Source organism: Neospora caninum, chromosome Ia (genome assembly GCF_000208865.1).
Source record: "Neospora caninum Liverpool complete genome, chromosome Ia".
Classification (NCBI taxonomy): domain Eukaryota; phylum Apicomplexa; class Conoidasida; order Eucoccidiorida; family Sarcocystidae; genus Neospora; species Neospora caninum.
The window spans coordinates 1168102-1192937 of record NC_018385.1 but is presented as its reverse complement, the minus strand read 5'-3'; the positions used below and the strand labels follow the sequence as shown (position 1 = coordinate 1192937).

Here is a 24836-nt window from a genome sequence, read left to right as displayed (position 1 = left end):
CGACGTTTCGCTAGCCGTCATTTCCGGTTTGTTCTTTCGTACCTTCTTTTTTAAAATTTCTGGTAGCCCGAGGAAGTTTCGAGGTTCCCGCGTGTTTGTCTCCCTGCAATCTCATACAGCCCTACCCGTCCCACTGTAGGCAACCACCCGCGCATGCGTACCCCTGTACAAAGATTCGCATGCACTGATGGTATAGCGGTGAAGGGGTTTTGCAATCGAGTGTGTCTCGTGAGAAAACGGTCGTGTCATCTGTTTCTCGTCCCTTGGCGGTCTCTGCCGAGTCCCCTTGTCGCTCCCGGCTCTTCCCCCCCCTCCCCGTCCGGCCCCTCGTCTCGTGGGTCTCGTCTGCTTCCCGACCTTCCTCTCCTTCGTCGCCTCTCCGCTCATCAAAAGAAGCAAAATGGTGGACGCGGCTTTGGACAGTGACGCACAGGCTCGCCTGCTTCTCTGTCCACGGGAGAGCGCAGCTTACGCGCGCCTCGACGTCACACACAACCTCCATCCTGGGCGTAGGTGGATGGAAATTGTGTTTACGCTGGATGCGCCCTTGGCCTCCGTCAAAGACAAGCTGTACAGACACACGGGAAGCAGCCCGAGCAATATCCAGGTTTTCCTCAAATTCACGCCGGAGGACCCGGGAAGGCCTCTCCTCGACCCCGCGCAAACGCTCAGGTACAGGAGGTTGTTCTCTCGTGTGGTGTCTCTCTTCCAGCATACCAAAGTGCATGCAGCGAGCTACGCCGAATTCTCCACACGCGTGCATGCATATCTTCAAGGTAGCGGCTCTCGCTTTTCTCTGGCCGTAAATGAAAGGGAGGTGCATGCGTGCGTCTGCGTCGGTGGGGAGATGGAAAGAGGTGAGATGCTTTCCTGAAGGGAACCAACCCTGTCGGCGAGGCATATGGACACATCTCCACGTGCTAAGGAAACCACGCCCTGGTACACCATGGACTTGCCTCTTTCTGGTAGGACAGGACACAGCGACAGACTTCAGTCCCTACGCGCGATGGAGTGTCTACCGTGGGTCATCCAAGGAGTCCCTCTATAGGGCATATGCATGTCTACGTCTGTGTAAATGGACCGAAAATACACTTTCCTCGCCCATCTGCATCCGCGGCAGCCACAGCGGTTCATGTGCTGTTTGTTTTTTTTTCTCCGCTGCAGAGAAGCAGGCTGCGTAGAAGGCTGCATTCTCCACGTCGTCGACGACAGTGGGGAGCGAGTCGCCGTTCCTCCCTCTTCCGTGGGCGAAAGCAGGGAAGAAAGTTTAGAGGGGAAGTATGTTATGGACGAAGAAACGTACGACCAACGTGAAGGAACTGCCCGAAAGTTTCTCGCGCGCCTGCAAAAGGAACAGCCCGACTTGTTTGCCAAGAAAAAGGAAGCGAAGGTCGAGGAGGAAGATGAAGAAACGTGGAAGCAACGATTGGAAACCGCGCGAACCACGTTCCCCATCGGCAGCCGTTGCAGGGTAGGTGGCGACGGACACAGACAATAATAGACATACACGCATCTCGATACGTCTGTTTATATAAACATATATGTATGCATGTTTGTGTGAACTGTATATCCTTGTTTTCTTTTTCTGTGAATGGAGGACATATGCCTTTGGAGACGGATTTTGTCTATGTTGAGTCGTTCAGCTCCTCTGCAACACCAAGGGGGAAGAGGTATGCATATATTTATATATATATATATATATGCACTTTTGTGTTCATTTTTGTTTCGTGTCTTGGTTCGTTCTGCGTATGCTTTGCGTTTTAATGTGCGTTATGCCTTTTCCCCTGCTTGACCTTGTCTCCTCATTCTGTGCCGACGATGTGCCCAGCTCTCTGGCGACCGCCGCGGGGCGGTTGCTTATGTGGGACCGCGTCCGTCGAAGTCTCTTCGGCAAATCTGGATTGGTAAGATAGTTGTCTCCTCGTCTCTCTTTTTGATCTTTTCGTTCGCCTTCTCGTCCTTGCCTCTGCGCTGCGAGATGTATCTCCTCGCTCGTCTTGCTCTCTGCTGGTTCCGCGTCTCCGTCGTCCGTTTCGGCTCTTTCGCGCCGGGCTCTTGCTTCGCTCCCCTGGAAGTTTTTGCGCTTCCACCGAGCATCCAAGTCTGGGGCAGAGCGCGTTGTATTCCCGCGAATGCCCCCTACTCTAGGAAAGAAGGCCGTCGCTCCGTCGGCACTCTCAGATCCGCTTCTTCGCCTTCCCTGCTCCACGAGCCTGCGTTGTGTACATCCCGTTGCTTCCCTTTCCCTCGTCCTTTCTCGCTCTAAAAAACTGCAGAAGATGAACGGCGTTGTCCATTTTGTTTTTCCGGCTACCTTCGAGTTTTCACTCGATGCGGAGCTCTGCATGCGCCCACGTGGAGTGCGTCGCTGTGGACTGCGTCGGCTGTACTTTGCATGTTTCCTTCTATCTCTGTGCTGTTCTGCGACTGGCTGCAGGCGTGGCTCTGGACGAACCCCTCGGCACGACAGACGGCCGAGATGGGACGTCGAAGAAGGCTGCCGGCGCGCATCTGAAGCCTCTTTTTGAGTGTAATGGAGAGAAATATGGAGAGTTTGCAACGCCGGACGAAGTGGAAGTGGGCGACTTCCCGCCCATAGACCCGTTTGATTTGCTCGACGAAATTTAGAAAGAACCGTGGAGAGGAGGGTAGGGCGACGGTCAGGCTGTCAACTCCCCGTGCTTCGCTTTTTGACGAGACCGACTGGCTGATGGAGAAGTCCTACGACGAATCCACTGGCGCTTGTCTGCATGGCAGACAGTTTTTAGAACGCATGTGCTTTGATGGCTGGTTCAAAAGACGGCAAATATGCGTGTGAAAAGGACACACGCGATGTCCTTTTTTACCCGTAGTGAACAAGCCGGAGGGGAAAGGGACAGAAGAGATCTCGAGATACCACCGACCAAAAGCTTGGCAGGGGGTGTGTGATGGCCGAGGACGTGGGTGTACATACACGCAAACGCAGCTGCCATTTTGCTGATGACGTAGAACGGATGTGAACCTGGTTTTTTATCCACTTACTGAGAATATCTGCCTTCTGTATTTGCAATCCAGGTGATCAGTGGCAGTTCTTGGTGGCATGGTGACGGCCAATCAACTGTTGGTTCTCCATTCTGTTTTTGGAAGAAACACAACTCCAGGTGCATCGTGTTAATTCAGGTTACTCAGAAACATGGGATGGCAACCGCAGCCTGCATGATGTTTCACGTGGCAGTAGTGGGCGGCTGCTCGCCTTTCCGTGTCGACGGTGCGATTTGCCCAGCGGGAAACGGCCCAGGAAACATCAGTGCTTGCAACATTTTTTGTGAGTAGGTCGGCGTGATCAGTTTCTGTCGCGGTTCTATTGTTGGACAATTCTTAGTTGCCCTGACACCACGAATTGAAGCGTGAAGCGACGGACCTCTCTGCACATTGCACACAGCAATCCAGTACAAACGCCGAAGCAGCAGGCACCTATCGTGCTTTCCAGTTCTCTCAAGCAATGGGATCGCGTCACAGCGGCCGTCTGTTGTAAAGGGCTGGTTCTTCCCTTGTCGTCTATATGAGTGTTGTGTAGTCGCGTATAGCACGAGCGTGCAAGTCTCCGGATGTGTTTAACCATACTGTGTTAGTAGGCAGCTTACAACACTAGCGAAATACCCGTATCAGTGTTACTGTAGGTAGATCGATGTGTCCTAGATATCAGGGCAGACCTAAAGCTTTCATTTTTTTTTGCCTTTGAATCAGTGTGCTTCAAGAAGCAAAGACGCATAAACATGGTAGCCGCTGGGAGTAAGCCTGAACAAGCTTTCTGTCTGCCGCTGGAACGACCCGGCTCGTTAAATCCGTGACACTCCCCACCTGTACAGAACCGTCAGGACATAGAGTGTAGAGCGGTGCATTGGTTTCTTTGGCATTTGATCCCCTGGCCTCGCCCACTGTGTGCATTCACGCGCTGGTGCAATTGAGAATTGAGATGTAGAGTTCCGCGCGATTGGAAGCTTAGGTGCCTCAACACGGGACGTGGGTGGTCTGCCACGTTCTGGCTAGTTGCTTCGGCACATCGGTAAAAAATGTATCCCACGGAGGGGGTGATGCGAATGCAGTGTGCCTTCCTCTCCAGAGGACCGAAAAACAGTTTGTTGTTCACAAAGGATGCACCACGAACAAGTCTGATCACGCCAACACCCTTGCAAACGTTTCTCTTCCCCAAGAAAAATAGTGAAAAAAGCAGATGCCGAACCGAACGACACGCGAAATAGAACAAGCACAAGTCCACGGGCGCAATCTGTTTGTTGCAAAAAGGGTTTTCAGAAACAGAGAACGCAACCATGCCTGAGGGACGTGAATCCTAATTTTGCTCTCATAGATACTAGCGGGGTCTCTCGGTCAGAGGCGTTAAGTCACTACGGTTTTCCCCTAGGAACGGTACAAGCGTTTTCTGCCCAATTGATTTCCGTTCAGGGGGTTCTTGAGAAGAGTTCCGTCTCTCCGAAAACAAAGGAGCAGTAACTGGGGAGGAGAGAGTGCCTCGTCATTCCTTGCCTGCGACGTCGTGTCGCAAGGCGCGAAACTAGTTAAAAGCACTGATGAACAAACTCCGCATATTTGATACTCCCTGATTTGTTCGGATCTGCCCGTCTCATGAGATTTTCGATCTCATCCTCCGTCATAGAGCTGCACAGAGCTTTCATGACCTGCCCGAGCTCTTCAGTGCGGATAGTGCCGTCCTTTTTGCGATCGACGCGCTCAAAATGTTTGATGAGTTCTGCCAGTGGATCTGACACTGCAATGCGTTTCATCAGATAATCCTTGAAAACGGCGTAGTTCACTTTTCCTGGTAGGTCTAATTCCTGGTCGACCACAGGAACGCCACATGATCGCATGGCCAGCGCAGCTTCTTGATGTGTGAGCTCGCCGTCGCCGTCTCGATCAAAAACGATGAATGCCTCGCGCATGTTCTGTTCGGAAACTGGCATCTTGGCGAATAGACAGATTGAGTTTGAACAGAAAACACTTCGAAACAACAAAACTGGAAACACAGGAGAAAAGTGAAGAAGCGAAATGCGTTCACAGACCTTTTACCAATTTACCAAAGTCCCACACAAGCCCGCAACCTATTGACGAAAAAACCGTACAAGAAGGGCGGGGCAATCTCAGTGTCGCGAAGAAAGACGGAACAGAAACCAAACTACAAATCAGATTTTTTCTTCAATGGACGTCGCAAATAGGACGAATCTCACGAGAGGCGAAAGAAACGTTTGAGTCCCCAGTGAGTAGTCTCGAACAGAAGCAATGCGAAAGCGCGCTGATCAGGCGTGAAAGTACGGCCAGCCAGCAAAACACGCGTGGCTAGGCAACAGCGAGGCGGCAGGATTCACGGGTAAAAAGCTCGGTGAGGCGGAAGTCTTTTCTACAGTTGCCAGCGCGCCAACTAGGAACATGTCCCATTTGGTGTTTTCACGCTTAAACATACTACATACTACGGGGTACGCACTCAAAAAATAGCGGCAACAGGCGTAATGCCGAGTTACTATTTGTGTCGGGGAGACTCTAGAACTGTGAAGACCGCTTCGGCGTGTTGCTCGAAAATCCCAGGAAACCTTTGAATTCGGCGTGCCCCTTATCTTGGCTGCTGTCCCAGAAATCGTACACAAATCTACTTGGCTTCTGAAAAGACATATGCAGTGTAGGCATCTACAGAAGCAAGGCCGCCTCGCACGTTTTCCCTGCTGTTCCCGGACAACCACACAGTGGACAGAGACGAGAACGCAGTCATCGAGGGCTGCGCCTACGGGCGGAGTGTCTAGCTCCGGTGGAAATGCCGACTTGTTTCACTCGATAAAACTGCCCACAAACGCACACGTCCATCGAAAATACCGACCAACCCTCGGCGAACGAGCACTTGTACTCAACCTGAGGAAGGAGGAAACAAAAACATTCGAGTGCCCTAGGACAGGATCGCCCCCTTAGCTGCCCTCACCGGGCGACAAGAAGAAAAACGTCTTTTGTTTCTTTTGAACCCACACGCAGAAAACTGTCTCAGAAATGCGACTGCGTCCTCGGTTCACACTTTGCAACACTCGTGGAGGAAAGAGCATAGAGTGGCACGAGTTCACGTCCGCTCTTGAGAACTCTGCGTGACGCATACACATACAGAACCTCGCAGATCTACAGAACACTTGGTGGTGCGTTGCAAGGGAAGTTTTCGGTCGGGTGTAGTGCCACAACGCCTCTTCAGCGAAGAGTGGAAGAAGCAATCTGATGGAAACACGCGGAACCCGGGGGGATTCATCGGAAAATCAAGTATCTACTGTGTACTTCGCGCTTCGCCTGGGCCGACACAGCGACAGAAGCCCGCATTTTTTCCCAGGGCGCTACATATGACACCAGCTATGAGATTTGTACGGCAACCATAAAGAAGTTGGCCGTCTGTGTATCTTATAACTGGAATTATATTCATGGTAATCCACTTCGAATATGTTCTAGGCGTAAATTTTGTCAACACATTCCTGCCTCCCACTGTCTCCCCATTTTCTGCAATTCTCTCGGTGGTGCAAAGATCAATGAATACTTCCGATGACTACATTGCTTTTTTTGTGCGACTTGAAAAACACCGCATAATATGCTAGAAAATACAACTCAGGTACGATGTGAAGTTTGACACATGCAGGGTTGCAATTCCTGAAACGATGGTTTTGTGCACATTCATATGTGTAAGTGTGATTAGCGAGTCTACGCTGCACTCGGGCAAGCTGGAGAGCACACAAAGCAGCGTTTTAACGGCAGAGTCTTGTCGGTGTGTACGCGGGGGCCCACCCCCCTCGTCTCGGTCTCGTTTTCCCATCACTTTCCGCAGAGTAAATGCATAGAAAAAATCCCTTTGAAAGAAGCTCTTTATAAAAGAAGAGAGGAGAAGCCGATCACGAATTTGGTCGTCCCTTTTCTCCACTCAAAAAAGGGTTCTTGTTCCCCGCCGTTTCTCAGTGTCTCTCTCTTCTGCTCGTGTCTCACTGTCTTCTCGACAGCTTCCCGAAAGAGAAGAAGGCACTGTCCCTCGAGCACACGGCCGAGCAGCCAACAACCGCCATAAATTCCGTGAAAAATCGGTCTTGACTGCCGAAGCAAAGACATGCATGCATTTCCTTTCGCCTTCTCCCCAACAAAAGGTCTTTTTTTTCCTCGGCCTTTGCTTCCCTACTTTCAGTTGCCGTCGCCTAGTCTTCCCCGTCGGTCTCCCCTCTATTGTGCCCTCCTGTCTTCTGCTTTCTCTTCCTTTTCTCGTTTGTGTTTGCCACCCACCTTCCCGCGCAAAGTAGTGTCGTTTCGTCTCGGCTTTTCTTCCTCCGAAAGTAACCTTGATTTTCTACGGCATTTTCCCCGTGCTTCCCCTCTTCCCTCTGCGTATCGCCGCTGGCGGCTGGGAAAAAAATTGTCTTTGGCACCGTAGAACGCACGTCTTTCGAGCGTTTCCAAACGTGCGAGGTCGTCGAGAAGACTCCTTGTTCTCCAGGCTTCGCATTCTCCAGGGAATCTGGTGCCGAAAGCCTTTAACTTTGCCGACAGCGAGACTCCACCTTGTGTGTGCATGCTTTTGTTGTGTCTCTCTGGGGCCTTGACTTCGGTCTGTGCAGCCCTATATCCACCCGTTCCGGTAGTGCCTCGCTTCGCTTTCCCGCGTTTTCGTGGACAGCCTCCCCTTTTCAAAATCCGCCGACCTCTTGCAAATAATGCCTCCCGTGCCGTCGCCAGCATCGCAGAATCCCATGGGGCAGCCAAACGCCGTCCACGAGGTACACACACACCAACACTCCGAAACGCCCAGACCACGTATCCCCTTGGGTCCTGCCGCGTGCCTCAGCATTCTGTCATTCGCGCCGTTCCTCTCGGTGTTCTAGCTAGATCAATATAGCTATTCATCTCCATATTCGAATCTACATAATTATATATATGTATATATATGAATATACTTATATATATATATATATATATATATATGAATGTACTTATATATATATATATATATATATATATATATGAATGTACTTATATATATATATATATATATATGAATATACTTATATATATATTTATATATATACGTACCTGCGTGTGTCTCTATTTACAGAGGTACAAGAGAGGTTTTTTTGTGCAGGGGAGGTATTTTTGGGGGCTCTTTTTGGGGGGTTGTTAAGAGCAGCGTCGATCTATGTGTGGTTGCCGTGAGGACGTGTCACGCGACCTTTTTTTTCTGGTGATGCTCAAAACGTACGTAAAACCGGCCCGCGTTCTTCGTGCATTCACATTCACGTGCACGCCAAAGTGTGTCTTGGCTGACGGCGCTCGCGATTGTTTCTTACGTCTTTCTGACGCCTTTCCTCTCTCCTGCTTCCGCTAGGCTCTCAAAGCCCTCCAGTCGCCCGACAACGCCGTCCGGTCGGCGAGCGAAGCGGCTCTGGCGGGCGTGCCGCTTCCGCAGCTCCTTCCTGCTCTCGCGCAGAGCGTGCGCGAGGACGGCCCTTCGCCTGCGGACCAGCACTTGGCGGCGATTCTTCTGCGCCGCTGTCTCCAGTCTCGCTGGGGGGAAGTCGAGGGGACGCTCGACGCCGCGGAGGTCGATGCGCTTCTCCAACGGACCCTCGAGGCTCTCCTTCAAGCGGTCTTGGAGAGCGCCGACGGCATGGTGAAGAAGAGCGCGGCCGACGCTGCCGCTGAGGTGTGGCGAAGGACGCAGACGCGAAGTAAGGCGGACGCCAAGAAACCAAAAGGGTTCGCGGCAAACACAGAGCCGCACGAGGTGGACCTTCCCATCGGCAGGGCCGGGGGCTGTCCGTGCAGATGCAGCGAGAAAAAGGCATTCACAGATTCGCAGGGAGAGCCGGAGGAAGAGAAGGAAAGCAAACGAAGGAAGGGACAGACCGGAAACACGAGAAAAGACACGTGGGCGACTTGGTCGACTGGCGTCGCGATGAAGTTTGCGGAGGACAGTGACTGCCCAGAAGCCTGACACACACACATATATCGCTGAATTTCCAGTGCGTCTGTCCGTCTCTGTCGCCGCCCGTCCGGCTTGTTGCTCGCGTGTCCTCTTCCTCGTTGGATGTCTCTCTGCTCTCCTTCTCTTCTTCCCCCTTTCCCCGTCGTCCCCTTCCGGCTCCGCCGATCTTTTCCTTTCCGTTTCTCTCGTCTCTCCCGTTTCTCTTTCCTCTCCCGTTTTTGCTTCCCTTGCGGTTGTTTCTCCTTCTCTGGCTGTTGCAGCTGGCTGCGGCTTTTTGCCTGCACTGTTCGGCCACTCGCTCTCTGGTCTGTGTTTCGCGTCTGTTCTCTCGCCGATGCTAGACACGCCCTGTGCGTTCGTTTCTTTTGTCCGTAGGTCTTGAGGATGCGCCGTGTGCCGTTGTGGCGCGCTGGCTAGCCGAGCCGGAGCTTGGCCAGCTCGCGACAGCCACAGCGCTCTTTCGGCTGTTTGATCGTCTATGCGAAGACGAAGACATGGCTGCGCGCCTCGCACAGACTCACGGAGTGAATGTGGCGCGGAAGGTTGCGCTGACGCTCCAAGCGGGACGCGACGGCGGCAAAGAGATCGAGGTACAGGGCAGCCTTCGTGGGAGAAGGGGGGGGGCGAGAGGGGAGGACGGAAAGGCCGGAGAGGTGACAAGGCGCGGGGTGAAAGACACAAAAGAAAGAAAACGTGGCCGTGGCAAAGGGAGACACCAGGGAGAGGGGCGAGCGGGAGAGACAGACTGGGAGCAAAGGAATAAGGGGAGGACGTCGGTAGGGTCACTACGAGCGAGTCTGAGAAAAAGGAAAAAGACGACGGAAGAGCGGTTTTGCCATGGCCTTGCGAGAGAAGCCTGCGAGAGGGGCCAAAACGAAGTGGACGCCCAGGGCGTTTTTGCCGCCGTTCACTGTCGTTCTTTTACTCCTGTCTCCGACACTCGGTTCTGCAGGGCTGCGTGGCGGCGTCGCTCGAGGTCCTTGTAACGTGCGTGAGCAGGTAGGCGTAACGGCGGGCGTCTTTGTCGGGGCTCCAGTCCTCTCAGGCGTTTTCCCCCTTTTGTTTCTCTGATTTTTTCTCTCCGACTTCGACTCCCTTCTGGCCGCGAGTCGCGTTTCCGGTTTTCTCGCTGTGTGAGGCCTGCAGCTTGCCGTCGGGGTCGCCCATTCGCGCGTCCCTCTCTGATCTCGCGCCGCCGCTCCTCTCCGTTTTGCTCGCCAACCCCTCGCCCGCTCTCTTCGTCTCGGCCCAGCAACTTGCTGAGGCGCTGCCCCAGTTCTTTGCGGGCCACCACGCCCGCCTGCTGGAGCTCGTCGTCCACATCGTGGGCAACCGCGAAGGCGCACACGACGCAGACGACAGCGACGATGTGAAACCTGTCGCGCTCCGCCTAGCCGTTTCCGCCATCATCAGTGCACCCAAATGGGCAAGGAAAGTGAGCAGAAAACTCATTCAAGCGCCAATATGTATATATACGTATATATATATATATATATCTGTTTATGTATATATATATATATATATGTTTATGTATATGTATGCAGATCTGTCTACCTCTGTGTGTGTATAGGGATGTGTACAAGAGTGCAGGTACATGCGAGTGTGCGGATCTCTGTTTACATGTGTGGGGAGGCGTTGAGGTGAACCAGCGAGTGTTGCCAGGGTGTTTGCTCGGCTGATCCATGCAGCGACCCAGATGTGAAGGTGTTGTCCTTCACTCTGAAAACGTTCTCAAGTAGACTTACCTGTCGACACAGACGCATCTCGACTCGAGCGTTCAGCGCACGCGAAAGACAAACCAGGCACGGACGCGCGCAGGCTCCAAACTGTCTCGGGCGTTTCGGCGACCCCCACCCCCGGGCGTGACGACCGCGAGAAGCGCCGTTCCTCGGTTTGCCTTCAGAATCTGAGCATCGTGAAGCCTCTTCTGGAAGTGCTGGCGGAGTGTTGCGGTCGCGTGACAGCCGACGAGGAGACGTGGAGCCTGAAGGACCGAGAAGAAGACGAGGAAGACGACAAATTGTCGCAGGAGGCTCTGGCCCTGGCGACGCGTGTTGCCGAGAGACTGAGTGAGGCTTCGTCAACCGAGAAAGACCCGGACATGCACTTTTCTTCGCGATCTTTTCGTGGATGCATTACCCCCTTCCTCGAGAGCTTCGTCTTCGGTGATCCCCCCATCGTCCTCCGAGTCTCTGTCATTCGGCGCGTTTGTCCTCGTCGGAGTCTGCGTGACGCGGCGCGCGCCTCGTGTCTGTCTCATTCAGCCGCGTGAGCTCGCGCCGTGTGGGGTGTTGCCGCACGTCCCCTCAGCGTTACCGCGCATGCAGTTGCCATCCCTGCATGCTAACGACGGATGGTAAATGCCTTCCCTCCTCAACTGGGTCCATCTTTTTCAGACAACAACGCAGTCTTGGAGATGCTCCTGCACATCTGCACTTCGTTCCTCGCGTCCGGTGACTCGCACCGCCAGCTGGCGGCCCTCGCGCTTCTCGCCGCGCTGCTCGAGGAGGAGCACAGCAGCCTGAGTGTCGTGGCACATTCGGACGAGGTAGGGAAGCGAGGAAGCGGGTTTCTAAAAACGGCTCGGCAGGAGACGGCCTGCGGCGCAGCGACAGCCGACGCGACACTTGCAGGCGGCCGGGGGAGAGCGACGTTGTGTGGCGGAGGGGCGAACGAAAGGCGAGCGTGGAGGGGAGGCGCCTTTTACGCGTGCATCCCGCATGAGTCTCCATGTGTGTGTGTCGCCTTCGCAGATCGTCTCCGTTTGTCTCCTGCGGCTCCAGAGCCCCCAGGCACGCCTGCGCTGGGCCGCGCTGAACTGCCTCTGCTGCCTGTTGCAGCGAGAAGAGAGAGACGGCGAGGTGACCGAGCGCGAGAAGAACCTGCTCGGCAATCTCCTCGGGTCCCTCCAGACGGAGACAAACAACCGATGCCGCAGAAAGGGTTTGCAGGCCGTCGCCGAGTTCTTCTCGAACTTTGCTGGATCCGAGGAAGACGACGGAGGCAAAGCGATGGACGCTGCAGTGTATGGACAAGTGGGTGCACAGCTCGACGCACCGAGATTGCGAGATGACGGAGCAGCCTCCAGCGCAGAAACCGGCAAGGGAGAAGGGAAGACGGAGATGAAAAAAAGGAGCGGGAGCGACGGGAAGCAGCGGCCTGTGGGTGGTCAGAAGGTGCGTTTTCCACGGCCTCGCGCTTCAGTTTCTTTGTCGCGTTCGTCTTTGTCTCTGTTTGCCCAGCTCGCCCCGTACATCGACACTGCCCTCCAAAATGGTGAGATGCGCACTGGGCCCCTACGCAGTTGAGCCGCCGCAGCCTGCACGCCCACGTATCCGTAAAACGTGTGCATGCAGAGACAGGTGTGCACGTACTTGTGGACCACGTCTTCAAGCTTACATTTACATCATATATGTCCACATGCATATACAATTTCAACTATAAATGCAGATGTGTATGTGCAGACACACACACCTAAAATATTCCTCTGCACTGACGAATGTGCATCGACACGTAGGAGTGCGTATGCGCCGTTTTCCCATCGAGGTTTAAGGGTTTCGTATTGCATTGTTCTGCACATTTCCCGGGCAACGGATGCTCTCCGCCATTCCAACAAACTCGTCTTCATCGGCGTCTGTGGGCACCTTGCAGCGGTCGTGCCTCTTTGCGACAGCAGCGACGCACAAACGCAGGAACTCGCCCTCGCTGTGGGCTCCGTCCTTGCTCAAGTAAGTCTCTTGTGCGCGTAGATGCACATTCTGTGTATGGCGATTCGCTCTAGGTTTTCCCCTGAAGGCTTCGTTTCCCTTGCGCCTTAAAAACGGTCTGCTGTCCTTGCCCTCTCTTTCTCTCTCTGACCGTGAGAGGCTGCAGCTGTAAGGCTTTCATTTCCGGTTGTTTGCGTAGGAATAACTGTCGGGCTCGCGTTCCCTCTACGTTTCTCGGCCTGTGGCAACGGCGACGTGTCTCCCCTCTCGGAGTGTCGCCGTATATGCACAGCTGGATACGCACGCGGGCTCTCTGCGCTCCACGTTTGCCACGAACGGCAGGCGAGCACGTAGAATGCTATAATTCTGTATGTACGTCCCTCTTCTTGTGCTTTTTCCTCGAATGCCAAGAATTCTCGAAAAAGGCCAAATGTAAATATCGTCGCATCGCGTTCTCTTCTCTGCGCGTCTGTCTCTGATGTTGAATCGCCCCCGACTCGCCCCTTAGCTAGCCATCTTTCTGCCTTTCTTTGTTGGCTTACTCCCAGGTCAGCGGCCAGCATTTCCAGCGCTTCTTTTCCTTCTTCATGGGCGCCGTGCGCCGCCTGCTCTCGGTGGATTTCGCGTCCTTCCTGCAAACGCATCCCCATGGCTGTTCGCTCCTCGAAACGGTCGTAGAATTTGCCGGCGCCCTCGCGGCTGCCGTCGGCATGGAGGTCTTTGCGCCCGTAAGTCTGCGTCAAAAAGAGAGCGGCGCCGAAGCGAAGAAAAACAACAGGCAGCAGCTTAATCAATTGATAGGTTTGTTCAGCCACTGGTTGGGAGTGGACGTTTTGTGTCCCTCTCAACTGCTTAAGACGACGGAAAGGGCTTTTTACTGATCGTCGAGAGTCCTGGAACGTGACTCCAGGGTCGTGCGCACTGCGGTTTTCAATGGAAACGACTGTGCATGCGTAGCCCTCGTTGCCTGTCTCCGTTGCTGCAAAACTGCGAGGCTCGTCCCGGAGAGAGACGGTGTTGCGCTCGGAAGCTGTCTCTCCAGGGAAAGAACGCCTAAACTGGGCGGAGGTCGCCTCCCGCTTGAGTCGGAACGCGTCCCGCCTCCTGTCAGAGGTCGTGAGGAGACAGGGCGGCATGGCGCGGTTTTGTGTGACGCGCTCCTTCACTGGGAGTTCTTGGGTCGGCTCGTCGCCGAGAGGCTTCCCCACGGAAAGAGAAAGAGCCCTTCTGGAGTCTAGAGTGGACCGCATGCGGCAGCTCGCCTGCGCGTGCGGCGTTTTTTTCTTTGTGTCGAGGGTGGTGTTGTCGCTCCTTTCTCGGGTTTCGCCGTTCTGGGATCGGACCTGCGTCTCTGTGGGGTGTCTCCTGTCTCGTGTAGGATGCACCCTGGCTGCTGGAGCGCCTGGTGGAGATCCAGAACGTTTGCTCTCAAGGCACCGCAGACGCCTCGCTGCAGGCGACGGCCATGGAGGCTGTGGGCGTCGTGGCCAAGGTGATGGGCGGGGCAGCGGTGCGCTTCTTGCCAGCAATTTCGCCCATCGTCCTCGCGAAGGTTCGCCAGCATGTCGAGGTAGGTGGAAACGGACCACACGCGGGTCTCTCGACACACACACACACAGCGGCGTAAACCCGCGAAAGAATGCGAATCTCCCCTCGAGAGAAGTGCCAGGGGGGGGGAGGGGGCGAGAGAAAAAGAAGAAGCCTCACAGACAACCCAACACACCTATATATGTATATATATGTGGATATATATATATATATGTGGATATGGTGATACACGTGTCTGTGAGACTTGGTGGCGTCTGTATCCGTGGATGTGCGCAAAACCACTTACAGCTCTGAAGGCGTTTGGTTCCGGCGTGTGCCTCTGTCCCTTCAACGGCTGTTTCGAAGTTCTGTGTCTTGCCTCTCTCTTGGTCGTAGTGCAACTTTGCCGAGGCGATTGCGGCGGGGGGAGAAGCCGGGGCCAAGATCAGCGAGGAAGGGCGGATTTCGAAAGTGAACATCACCGACAAGAGCGGCAGGCAGACCGTCATTTCCATCAACACGGTACGCGTGGACAGCCGAAGCAAGTGAGAGGCGCTAGAAGCCTGACAAGCCACCTCGGAATTTCGCGTTTCCTTTGTCTTGTATACAACCTGCGCAGAAAACAGGCGCAAAAAGGGACGGTCGCCCCGTTTTCTGTCGCCCGTCGACGAGACACGTCGGCGAGTGTCGTTTCGTGTCCTTCCTCGACTGTCTCTCGCGAAAAGGTCCTCTGCACCGTATGTGTGAAGCATCTCCGCAGACTCCACCCGCGCGCCTCAAGTCTTTCTGTTTCTGTGAGCTTTCCGCTCTTTTTCGCTGGGAGACAGCTGGCGTGGAAATCCCTGTTTTCACGTTTTGCATGGCCGCGACTTTGGCGTTTCCGCCTTCAGGCAGCTGTGGAAGAAAAGTGCGCAGCCTTGCAACTCCTCGGGACTCTGGCCACCAGCGTCGCAGGGCAGGTCGCGCCCGCCACTGCCGCCGAGTGGGCGGCGGCGGTGACTGCGGAGTCCCGCGCCCAGTTCGCTCTGATCCGAAAGGAGGCTTTCCAGGTGAGGCGCGTGCACGCTGAGTGTATCTGGGGTTCGAGTCACAGGGGTCCATTGGCGATCGCGTTCCCCCCTTTGTTTCCACGTTCCCCACTTTGTTTCCACGTTCCCCACTTTGTTTCCACGTTCCCCACTTTGTTCCCACGTTCTTTACTTTGTTTCCACGTTCTTTACTTTGTTTACACGTTCTTTATCCGCCCCCTTTCGGCTTCCGGACGTTCCATGACGACGGGCTGGCCGTCGAGACGCTCACGCGTTCCCCGGGACAGAAAAATTCATAGGTCGTTGCTTCGTGTTTGTTTCTGCGTCCGCCTTCGCGAGATGAGCGAAGCCCTCCCGCGGAAATCGAATCATAGAAGTCTGTTCTTCCAGTCAAAACTCTAATGCAATCGCAAGCCTTCGGTAACAAGAAGAGCCCATTCGATTCTGCAGCCCTCCGCGGGTGTTGAAGAATGGGAAGCGCTTGAGAGGAAAAAATCGGATTTCGTTGCTCCTGGGGGTTTTCTCGTACGGGGCAAGAGGCGAAGGCCAGGCAATCGCATCGCGCAGAGGGGCGATCCTCAGCGTTGCCAGAAGAGATCCCGACAGCTGCCGATTCGTGTTTTGGCGGCCTCTGAACGAAAACATCTTGACGCTACTCGCTGATCGGCCTCGTTCGCGTATTGACAAATTAGACTGCGTCGCTTCTCTCCTCCACGAAGGCAAACACGTGTGGCCTCTCTACGACACGCGAACCAACCCATCAATACATGCATCGCCGCATGCATATATATATATATATATATTTTTTACATGTTTATATTGATTTGTGGGACTGGATGTGTATCCGCGTCGAGCTCTGGGCCCTACAACTACACATATGCATGTGCTTGCGTTTTTGTGGATCCTTTGTTTTTAGGCACTTCCTGCGATCGTGAATTGTTTGTCTGTGTCGGACGCGGCGCAATTCGTGAGGCTGTCCCGCGAGGCTCTGGCCCTGGTGGTGGAGGCGCTGAAGGAGAACAACGCGCGACACTTGAGCGACTTTGTCCTTCCCGCGGCAACGCGACTCGTGCAGAATCTCTCGACGGAGAAGGAGAGGAAGGAAGCGTGCCGAGGCCTCGCGGCTCTGGGGGAGAGACAGGACGCAGGAGACGGGCTGGCAGCTGCAGAGACGGTCTTCACCGCGGAGGAGCGAAGAGCTTTTCTCGCACAGATCTTCGAGGCGATGGGCCGCTTCGTCATTCCGTACGCGTCACGGACTCAACACAGAACCCGAGCAGGACAGGCAGACAGGAAAACGAGCGGAAGAGCACAAGAGAGCATTCTGGTGTCGGCAATAAGAAGGCAGAAAGACCCGACAAGCGAGACAGAGAGAGGCTCGGATAGGGAGTGATGAGGTTGCGGGGAGGGGTGTACGAGGGGCCTCGTACATACTCTTTTAGCCAGTAGAACGCAGTCACCGACGACTGTTATTAACGCAAAATCATGGAGAATGCGAGTCACGAAATACATCTGAGAGAAGCTGCGTTGTGCGCCTCTTCTGTGTTCTACAGAATTTTGACAGAAGAATTTGAAATCCTCGCCTCGAAAGAAGGCGAAGACGATGAGTGGGAGGTAAGACAGTAACAAAAAACCAGAAATACCCCGCACGCATCCACATGCAGAGTTGCCAAGGTACCTAGATGCGGATCCACCCATATCTGTACCGAAAACGGTATCTTATGGACACCTACGTATATATATATATATATATATATATATGTTTATGTGCTTATTTCTGGACGCAGCTGCCTTACGTGTCTATTGTTTATTCCAGTATGCATCGTACACAGATCCCTGTGCCTGCGCAAGTTCTCGCTTTCTCCACATGTGGATTTTTCATGCACGAAGGCACACGTACAAAAATTTTCTTCCGGGGTTTCTCTTCGCCTCTGAGCAGGCAGACGGCGTCTCGGTCGAGGAAAATGATCCTGTATCGCGCAGTGCACGTATTACACTATACATAAAATTATGCATATATGTGCATACCGATGCAAATTTTGTATATAGCTTCCTAAACATTTTCGTAGGCATATATATATATATATATATATATATATATGATGCATGCACTGCGGACGTCCTGCGTATCTGCATGCACGGGGAACTGCATCTGCACACGAGCGCGCGTTTTCGCCAAAGTTTTGGCGCTTGTTAAATGATCCGCGCGTTTGGCGTTGTCGGGCCGGCGAGGATTCGTTTGCCCCGGGGCTGCTGCGGGTTGCCTCCAGAACGTCGATGAAGATGAGGAAGAAAAAGCCGAGGCGGCAGCGGAGGCCTACGACGCTGTCATGCAAACCGCAGGCGCCCTCTTCAAGGTGAGCAGGGGAGAAAAGACAAACAGAAGAGGGGCAGAGAGTGGAGGCCTCGACCGACAGGAGGCACAAAACTCCACATGCATGCGTACACCCCCATCTCATATATAGATATTGACTGCATTTGTGCGTGGGGCGGCGACCAAGACCGTGTCTCCACGAACCTCTCTGTATATCCGTGCAGTTTGGTCTGTGTGTCGTCGTTTTCGGTCGTCGCTGCCTAATTTGTTTTGCCATCTGTTGCCCTCGCGAGGAGGCGCAGCGCTCGACCGTTTTTCAGTGCCACGTTTGCCACGCATTTCTTCGCTGCGCCGGAGCTCGGCTTTTCCCCTGTGCTTCCCTTGATTCCCTCTGTCTCTGCGGGTGACTCTGTGGATCGTTCGTGCCGTTTCCAGCTGTACGGAGCCGAGTGTTTGCCCGCCTTCGACGCGCACCTGAAGATGCCTTTCGGCGCGCTGCTCGCGCACGAACAGGCGAACCCTGGAGGAAAGGTACGACACTTTGCTGCGCCGTCGCTCGTCTCGTTTTCGACTGCAGCGCCTCTCCTTCTACGAGGCGCCTCTCCGAGTCACACTTCTGTTTGCCCGCGCCTTCCCCGTCTCACCGCCGCCCGTGGGGCCCTCGGTCTCTCGAGCCTTCTTCCGCGGCGATGTGTGCTCTCCACTCTCTCTGCCTCGGCACCAATCAGATAAACGCTGAAGCGAGACGCCCGGTCACACAGGAGAAAAGGGGGGTCCTAGGTTTCGACAAGCTCCCTTCTTCTGGGGCGGTGCGGGGACACCAGCAGCACTGGGGAGAGTGGTGTGCCGGGATTCGCTGCGCGCCTCGGCCTCGGATCCGCGCAGCGTCTGTCCCCTTTGTTTTGCAGGTTTCCGCGCTCTGCATCTTCGCCGACGCCATCAATTACGCAGGCGCAGAAGCTGGGAAGATGTACGGCGAGGTGGTCCTGCCGGCGGCGCTTCTCACTGTCTGCCCACCCTCGGAGGCTCTCGTCGAAGACGACGTCTTTGCCATCAGTGCAGCGGCCTACGGCATCGGTAAACCTGGCGGAAAGCAAAGCAACGCAACTCCCACACAGCGAAGACGAAGGGGAAAAGGGTGGCGGAGGGCGAGAGATGCCTCCACGTTTCCCCCGCGGCTCTGAGACCACCAGATCTCGTGAGGGTCGGTGGATAACGACAGTCGGCGATGCGATCGCCCCGACGAAAGGCAAGAACGCAGGAGAGAGTGAAGACGCGTGTCTGTGTTTCCTGTCTTTCTTTAGGCGCCTTGGCCATGCACAGTCGCGAGACTTTCCTGTCACGGCGCGAGGGCGCCGTCGAGGCTCTCACCCGCGCCCTGCAGTCGCCGGTGCTTCAGACAGACGCCTGCCGATCGGCAGCGGACTGCGCTGCATGCGCGCTCTTGAAAATTGCTCTCCTCTACACTCGCGAAGTTGGAGAACAAAGCGCGACAATCTTCACTGAACTCCTCAAGCGATGGTAGAACTCTGAGAAATTACAAACTGAAACGCTCAGCGTATATCCATACATGCATATATGTAAATGTATAGACAGGTAGATGACGCAGGCGTGGGGGTATACGGGCGAATCTGCGCAAGTCTCTGCATGTACTCTTGGTTCTGCAGTCATGTGGACAGCCAGTCGCTTCTCTGCACGCGAGAAATCGCAGACCAAAACCAACCAGAGCGACGCATCTCTTGGCGCGACTCCTCAGGAACTCGAAGGATAATAAGAAGCACATGTCTGATATATATATATATATATATGTTTCTTCCGTGGTGCGCACGGTTCAACACATTTGTCTGTTTTTTCCTTAGGTTCCCTCTGAAGGACGACACACAAGAGATCGACGCTTCAATCGAGTTGCTGACCAACATGGTTACAGAGAACCATATTCTCCTGCAAGCTGCGTCAGCTAAAGACGAGTGTCAGCAGGTGCTTCGTGCGCTGCTTGCCGACAAGGCGAAAGAGGCAGAGACCGCTAAAGACGAGGACAAGAAACTCCTTGCTACATGGAAAAAAGCTCGCTTGCAAAAAGCTCTCGAACTTATCCGCTAAATCTTATCAACGGTGTCGTGGCCCCTGTCGGTGAAACTGTATATATGCGTATGTGCGTATATGAATGCAGTCTGAAACGCTGAAATATATATCCTTTAGCTGTCTCCTCCGAAGATATGCACACGCATGTGCATACGTAGGCGCTTCCGTGGAGCGTCGCAGAGACGGTGTGCGGACCCGAAAGAGCGGAGCATTGGCTGTCGGACGGCACCCTGAAGAAGGGTGCCGTCAGTTCTCTTTGCCCACAACGCGGTCTTGTCTGTTTTTTCTTTGGCTAAGGCATTCTCGCCCTTGAAAGACGGTCATCACGGAAAGAAACGAGTTTCTTTTACCCGCAACCGGATCCACCTCGGTGCCATAACGGACCCATCTTTTGGTCTGCAAATGCGAATGGCGTGAAACAGACACGGCGGGGACGGGGAACCAACATTTTTGACTGCGTGTACGAAAAGGAGGAAGCCGACTACCCCAGGCGCTTCAGCGCCTTTTGACTCCTCTGCTTCTAGCATCGTGTCTGTCCCGGCGGCTGTTTGTTCAAGTAGCCTACACAGTTACACACATATACAGATATATACAATATAATATATAAAGTGCACGCGAATCAGTAGCGCGACGTCCTCATCAAAAGAGACGGACCCGAAAGCGTGCGGCGGTCTCAAAAAATAGGCACAGCTATATGGGGAAAGTGGAAAGAAAGGCTCGTGAAGCCTCTCCCAGGGTGGGACGTAAGCGGCCGGAGCGGTCAAGTCATCGACTTCCTCCACGCACTTTTTTACAAGGAAGCAGCCTCTACTCAACGGCGCGAGACTTTCTCCCTTCGCAAATGAAGAGGAGCCTCGAAGCGGCGACCTCGGGAGTCATGCAGAACGTCTTTCAGTGGGCACCCAACCGCAGAAATCCGCAAAAGCGGTGCGAACCCTGGAAAAGCTTCCACTCGACAAAAAGGGAGAAGCCGTCTTTTGCCAAGAGCTCCAGTGGGTTCTCATTTATGCATGGGAACTTCTACAAACATTTTCTGCTTCGCTGTTCCATACAACAGATCAAGGTGAGGAGCTAGTCTCAACACGCAGGCATCTCACATTTTGTGGCGCAGAAGCGCGATGAAAAAGAAAGCACCAGCCGAGACCTATTCACCATATTTACCTTTCACGCCGAGTACCTCCCTCCGGAGGAAATCCCGAATCGATCGGGACTATTCAAATCAGAGAGCCGCAGCAGAGCTCCGTTTTCCAGGCCGTTCGGCTACTCGGTTTCCCCAAAGACCCACGGTGGAGGAACGAACGTTTGTTTGTCGTCGTGGACACTCCGGAGAGCTGGAAGGTGTGCATCCATTGCCCGTGTTTAAACCGCCGAGAAACTATCCATTCGTTCCCCAAGGAAAACACGCCATTCTCCCCCGTCCTCACGAGCGGGAGAAACAGGAACTGCCTCGTGTGCTGGTCCATCCTGTTCAAAGTGTGTGAAACAATCGAGGGGTGCTTTAGCGCCTCGATCTGAGAGACTTTCGTCCAAGCTCCTTTCAGCTCTATGCGTTTTCCATCTTTTTTTTCTGGAGGGAGGCCGTCCCCGATTCCTTGCATTCCGACGGCTCAGCTCGAGAAAGAGGCCGCCGAGACGGGTGTCGAGCGCAGCGTGAAACCTTTTTTAGACTCCCCTCATCGCTGTTCAACCAGTGAAGGTTTTCGGCCAAGAGCCAAGGGTTGAAACAGTGGGCTACACAGTTCCATTTGTTTGGTGGAAACGAGAGAAAAGTTGTCAAGAGCAGACGAGCCGCAAAGCGGAAAACCCCGACAGAAATTCGACGTCGACGATCAAGGCAGTTCACGTGTGGTTTGTGCGACAGGCGTGACCGGATGAAACACGCGGCGGATTCTGACTAAACAGTCTTTTCTGTCGCGAAGCTTTTTTGCCGGCAACATTCACCGTCAGTTCCGACAAAAAACGCTTTCCCTAGGAGCAGGGAGTCGGCAAACTGAACAACAGGGAAAATCTTCGTGGTCTCTGCCATTTCCGGCGATGTGTGCTACCATTTGAACTCAACTGGGCAACGGCATTCCGTCTCAGACATTTTTTTAGAGCTTACGAAGGTGAGATCTTTTTGCTAGGTTTCCGCGGGTGAAAGGCTTTTGTGTCCTTCGCTTCGCACGTTCAGACTCTTTTCACGCGCGCTCCGATTTTTCTGACGCCCAGCTCGCTCCGGGGTGCTCGGTGTGTTGTGTGCTTCCGGTTTCTTTCACAAGAGCCTTTCGCGGATACAACGCATTTCGCGTTCTGTTCACTTCCGTGGAACAGCCAGGTCCTCTGTGTCTTCTGCGGGGAGAGCCTGGGTGGCATAATCACCCGGTGAGCTCGGACCTTCTTCCGCGGCGCCTCGACGTTTCGTGTGTTTTCGTGCCTGTATTTTCTTTCTCTAGTGATCCTTGCCCCTCGCACACGTCTTCTTGGACTCCACAGTGACGCTGGATCTCTCTGCTGACGCGCGTTTCCCGCATTTCTCGGTGTCTCGTCTCTCAGGCCGGTGTCGCTTTGTCTCGTCTCGTGTGCCGACCGCCGCGTCGCGTGTGTTTCCCGCTGGGGCCAGCAGCTTCGCGGTACCAATCTCTGTGCCGCTCAGGCCTCTTTCGCCGTTGCCGAATCTCTCCCTTTTTTCTCGTTCCGTTTCCCCCCCTCCCCCCTTCCTCCCCCTTTCCCCTCTCCCCCTTGGCGCTCTCTTGTTCACGGAATCCGCACTCTTGTGTTCCGCTCGCCCCGACAGCCCTTCCTCCATCGAACCCGCTGCGCCGGTCGTCCGTGCGCGTCACGGCGTCGCCTGTGCCTGTGTGTGCGATCCCGCCAGTTTTTGAGTTTCCTTCAGTGTTTTTTCCCCGCAGACCCTGAGGACGCGGCGCCATGGCACTCGACACCCCAGCCACGTCACTCGCCGCGCGGGACCCGCTCGACTTGTCGACTTCGCGAGACGCCGCGCTGGCGGCGCGTTCAACGGTGAGGAAAGTGAAGAGCCCGAACCTTGTCGTGCTGGGCGGCGCGAACCGCGACGTCAACCTCCGCGTACGGGCCTTGCCTTTGGCCGGCGAGACGGTCGCTGCCGAGAAGGCGGTGATCTACCACGGCGGCAAGGGCGCAAACCAGGCCGTCCAGGCTGCGTTGCTGATGAGACGCGACTGCGGAGACCCCGCCGTGAACGACGAAGCCTCAAAAAAGAAACACCTGACGCAAACAGGCGGCAAAGTTGCGCTGATCTGCAAGCTCGGAGACGACGACACTGGCGAGGCGTACCGGCGCTACCTGGAAGGAGTGGGGATTGACATGACTGGCGTGCTGACTGCACAGGGAGAACCCACGGGCTGCGCGTATGTCACAGTCGCTGAAGACGCCGAAAACACCATCGTGTTCGACCCGGGAGCGAACGCCTGTCTGACTGCTGAAGATATCCGCAACCCGAGAATCACTGAGTAAGTTCCGAGTCGCGCGCGGTGTCTGTACACCCTGTCCACCGGAGGCTGTTCTGAAGAACGGCCGCGCGCGCAACCGAGATGCCCCGCCGTCCGTTCGCGGCCTCTCTGCACACACACACACAGTCTCGAGGAAGCGCCTTTCGCTGACCGAGGAGTCAGCGACTGGAGCCTCTCACGCCGTCACCGCTGTGAAATCCAGCAGCTCGTCACAAGGTTCGTGCACACACTGGCACACTCTCCATGCGTGCCGCCTCTACAGAGTACGCGCAGACGCAGACTGGCGCACACAGCCACGCGCCTGCGCGTTGTTTTGTGCCGTGCACCTGCGCGCATGTGTCCAAATTAGCGCCCCTGCGCGTCTCTGGGCTTTCAGGTTGATCCAGAACGCGAAGATTTTTGTTTGCGAGAACGGGATTCGACCGGACGTGGTTGTGACTGCGCTGAAGCTGGCGAAGAGCTCGCCAGAGAAGGTTCTGACTGTCTTCACCCCTGCGCCTGTCGCGAGTGTCCCCCTGGAAGCCTTTGCGTACGCGGACTACGTCGTGGTGAACGAGAACGAAGCACGCCAAATGTACAACTTGGCGCCGGTCACCAAAACGCAGGACTCAGCCGGGAACGTGTTTGAGGAGCGGGAGTCGTCGGACGACGAATGGCCGTCGCTGGGAGCAGGAGGCGCCAGCGCAAGCGTCTTCCCTTCGCCGGCTGCTCTAAGAGCCAAGTTGATTCAGCTGGGCCAGAAGGCGACAACTGTACAAGGTCCGGAGAGCGGCGCTGGAAGCGAGTCCGGCGAGCAGACGCGCGTTAGCGGCGAGCGGATCCGGGCCGAGTGCAACGTGATTGTCACGCAGGGCAAAGACGGATGCACCGTGATTCGACAGAAGGAGTCTGGCCACCGTCGGGTGTCTATACAGCACCTTGAGCAAAAACGACGCGTTCCGCCGGAACAGGTAGTCGACACAGTCGGAGCAGGAGATGCGTTCTGTGGGGCCCTCGCGTACTTTTTGGGGGAGGAGGAACTCAGCGTAAACGAAGCAATTGAAAAGGCGGGAATCGTCGCCAGCTTCTCCGTCCAGAAGAGGGGTGCGAACGAGAGCTACGCGGGCCGAGAGACGCTCCGGGGGACCGTCTTTTAGTGAAAACCGGAAGAGAGAAAAAGGCCATGCACGCAACGCGAACGCCGCCACGCGGGCGTGAACATGGAGACGAAACGGCCGTCTCAGATATCCCCACACATACACCTTCATATACATCTCTTTATATCAATATGTATGTCCATAAAGAGGTGCGTATATATGCGCGTACTTATGTGGCCATATGTGTGTAGGGACGTGCTTGTGTACAGAGAAAAATGCATATTTGTGTAATTGCGCTTGGATACATGGAAAGGACGCCCATGCGGGTCCGGACCGTATTCGGTTCTCAACAGCAAAATATGGCTGTATGTACTTGCTTGAATCGAGAAGCGTGGCAAGATAAATAAGCCAGTGCCATCACATGCATGTGTGAAGTGGAAAAGAAGCCGATCTGTGTGTGTTTGGTGTTATAGTCTTTACAGTCAAGTGTGTGAGTGTATCTATTGTGTATGTGTATATCGAGGGCGAGGGCGAGACAGCAATTTCGATATATGTGAGAAACGTGTTTGCAGAGTGGAAAAAAACCCGATGGTAGTGCATTTTGGTTCCTCGTCTGTACAGTTCTTTGTGTGTGTATGTATGTACGTACGTTTGC

The 24836-nt window shown here is 54.6% G+C and overlaps 4 protein-coding genes across 4 annotated transcripts; 3 read left to right on the top strand and 1 right to left on the bottom strand.

The window, feature by feature from the left end:
- Positions 1-400: 400 nt before the first annotated feature.
- NCLIV_001310 (putative tubulin-specific chaperone) lies at positions 401-2628 on the top strand (the record flags this gene model as incomplete). The annotated part of the gene is made up of 4 exons (XM_003879627.1): positions 401-672; positions 1165-1471; positions 1829-1904; positions 2438-2628. 4 exons carry the CDS (start codon positions 401-403, stop codon positions 2626-2628), a joined length of 846 nt encoding a protein of 281 aa, XP_003879676.1.
- Positions 2629-4556: 1928 nt separating this feature from the next.
- Positions 4557-4958, bottom strand: NCLIV_001300 (putative calmodulin; the record flags this gene model as incomplete). Its single annotated transcript, XM_003879626.1, has 1 exon — positions 4557-4958. One exon carries the CDS (start codon positions 4956-4958, stop codon positions 4557-4559), a length of 402 nt encoding a protein of 133 aa, XP_003879675.1.
- Positions 4959-7709: 2751 nt separating this feature from the next.
- On the top strand, positions 7710-19653 carry NCLIV_001290 (conserved hypothetical protein; the record flags this gene model as incomplete). Its single annotated transcript, XM_003879625.1, has 21 exons — positions 7710-7772; positions 8378-8720; positions 9353-9567; positions 9930-9976; positions 10124-10412; positions 10881-11046; positions 11374-11525; positions 11731-12153; positions 12220-12253; positions 12629-12705; positions 13233-13412; positions 14063-14254; positions 14608-14733; positions 15102-15260; positions 16156-16484; positions 16793-16853; positions 17510-17596; positions 17989-18084; positions 18462-18630; positions 18858-19074; positions 19413-19653. 21 exons carry the CDS (start codon positions 7710-7712, stop codon positions 19651-19653), a joined length of 3666 nt encoding a protein of 1221 aa, XP_003879674.1.
- A 2889-nt stretch (positions 19654-22542) lies between these two features.
- NCLIV_001280 (putative ribokinase) lies at positions 22543-24241 on the top strand (the record flags this gene model as incomplete). Its single annotated transcript, XM_003879624.1, has 2 exons — positions 22543-23105; positions 23482-24241. The coding sequence occupies 2 exons, from the start codon at positions 22543-22545 to the stop codon at positions 24239-24241; spliced, it is 1323 nt and encodes a 440-aa protein (XP_003879673.1).
- Positions 24242-24836: the final 595 nt, after the last annotated feature.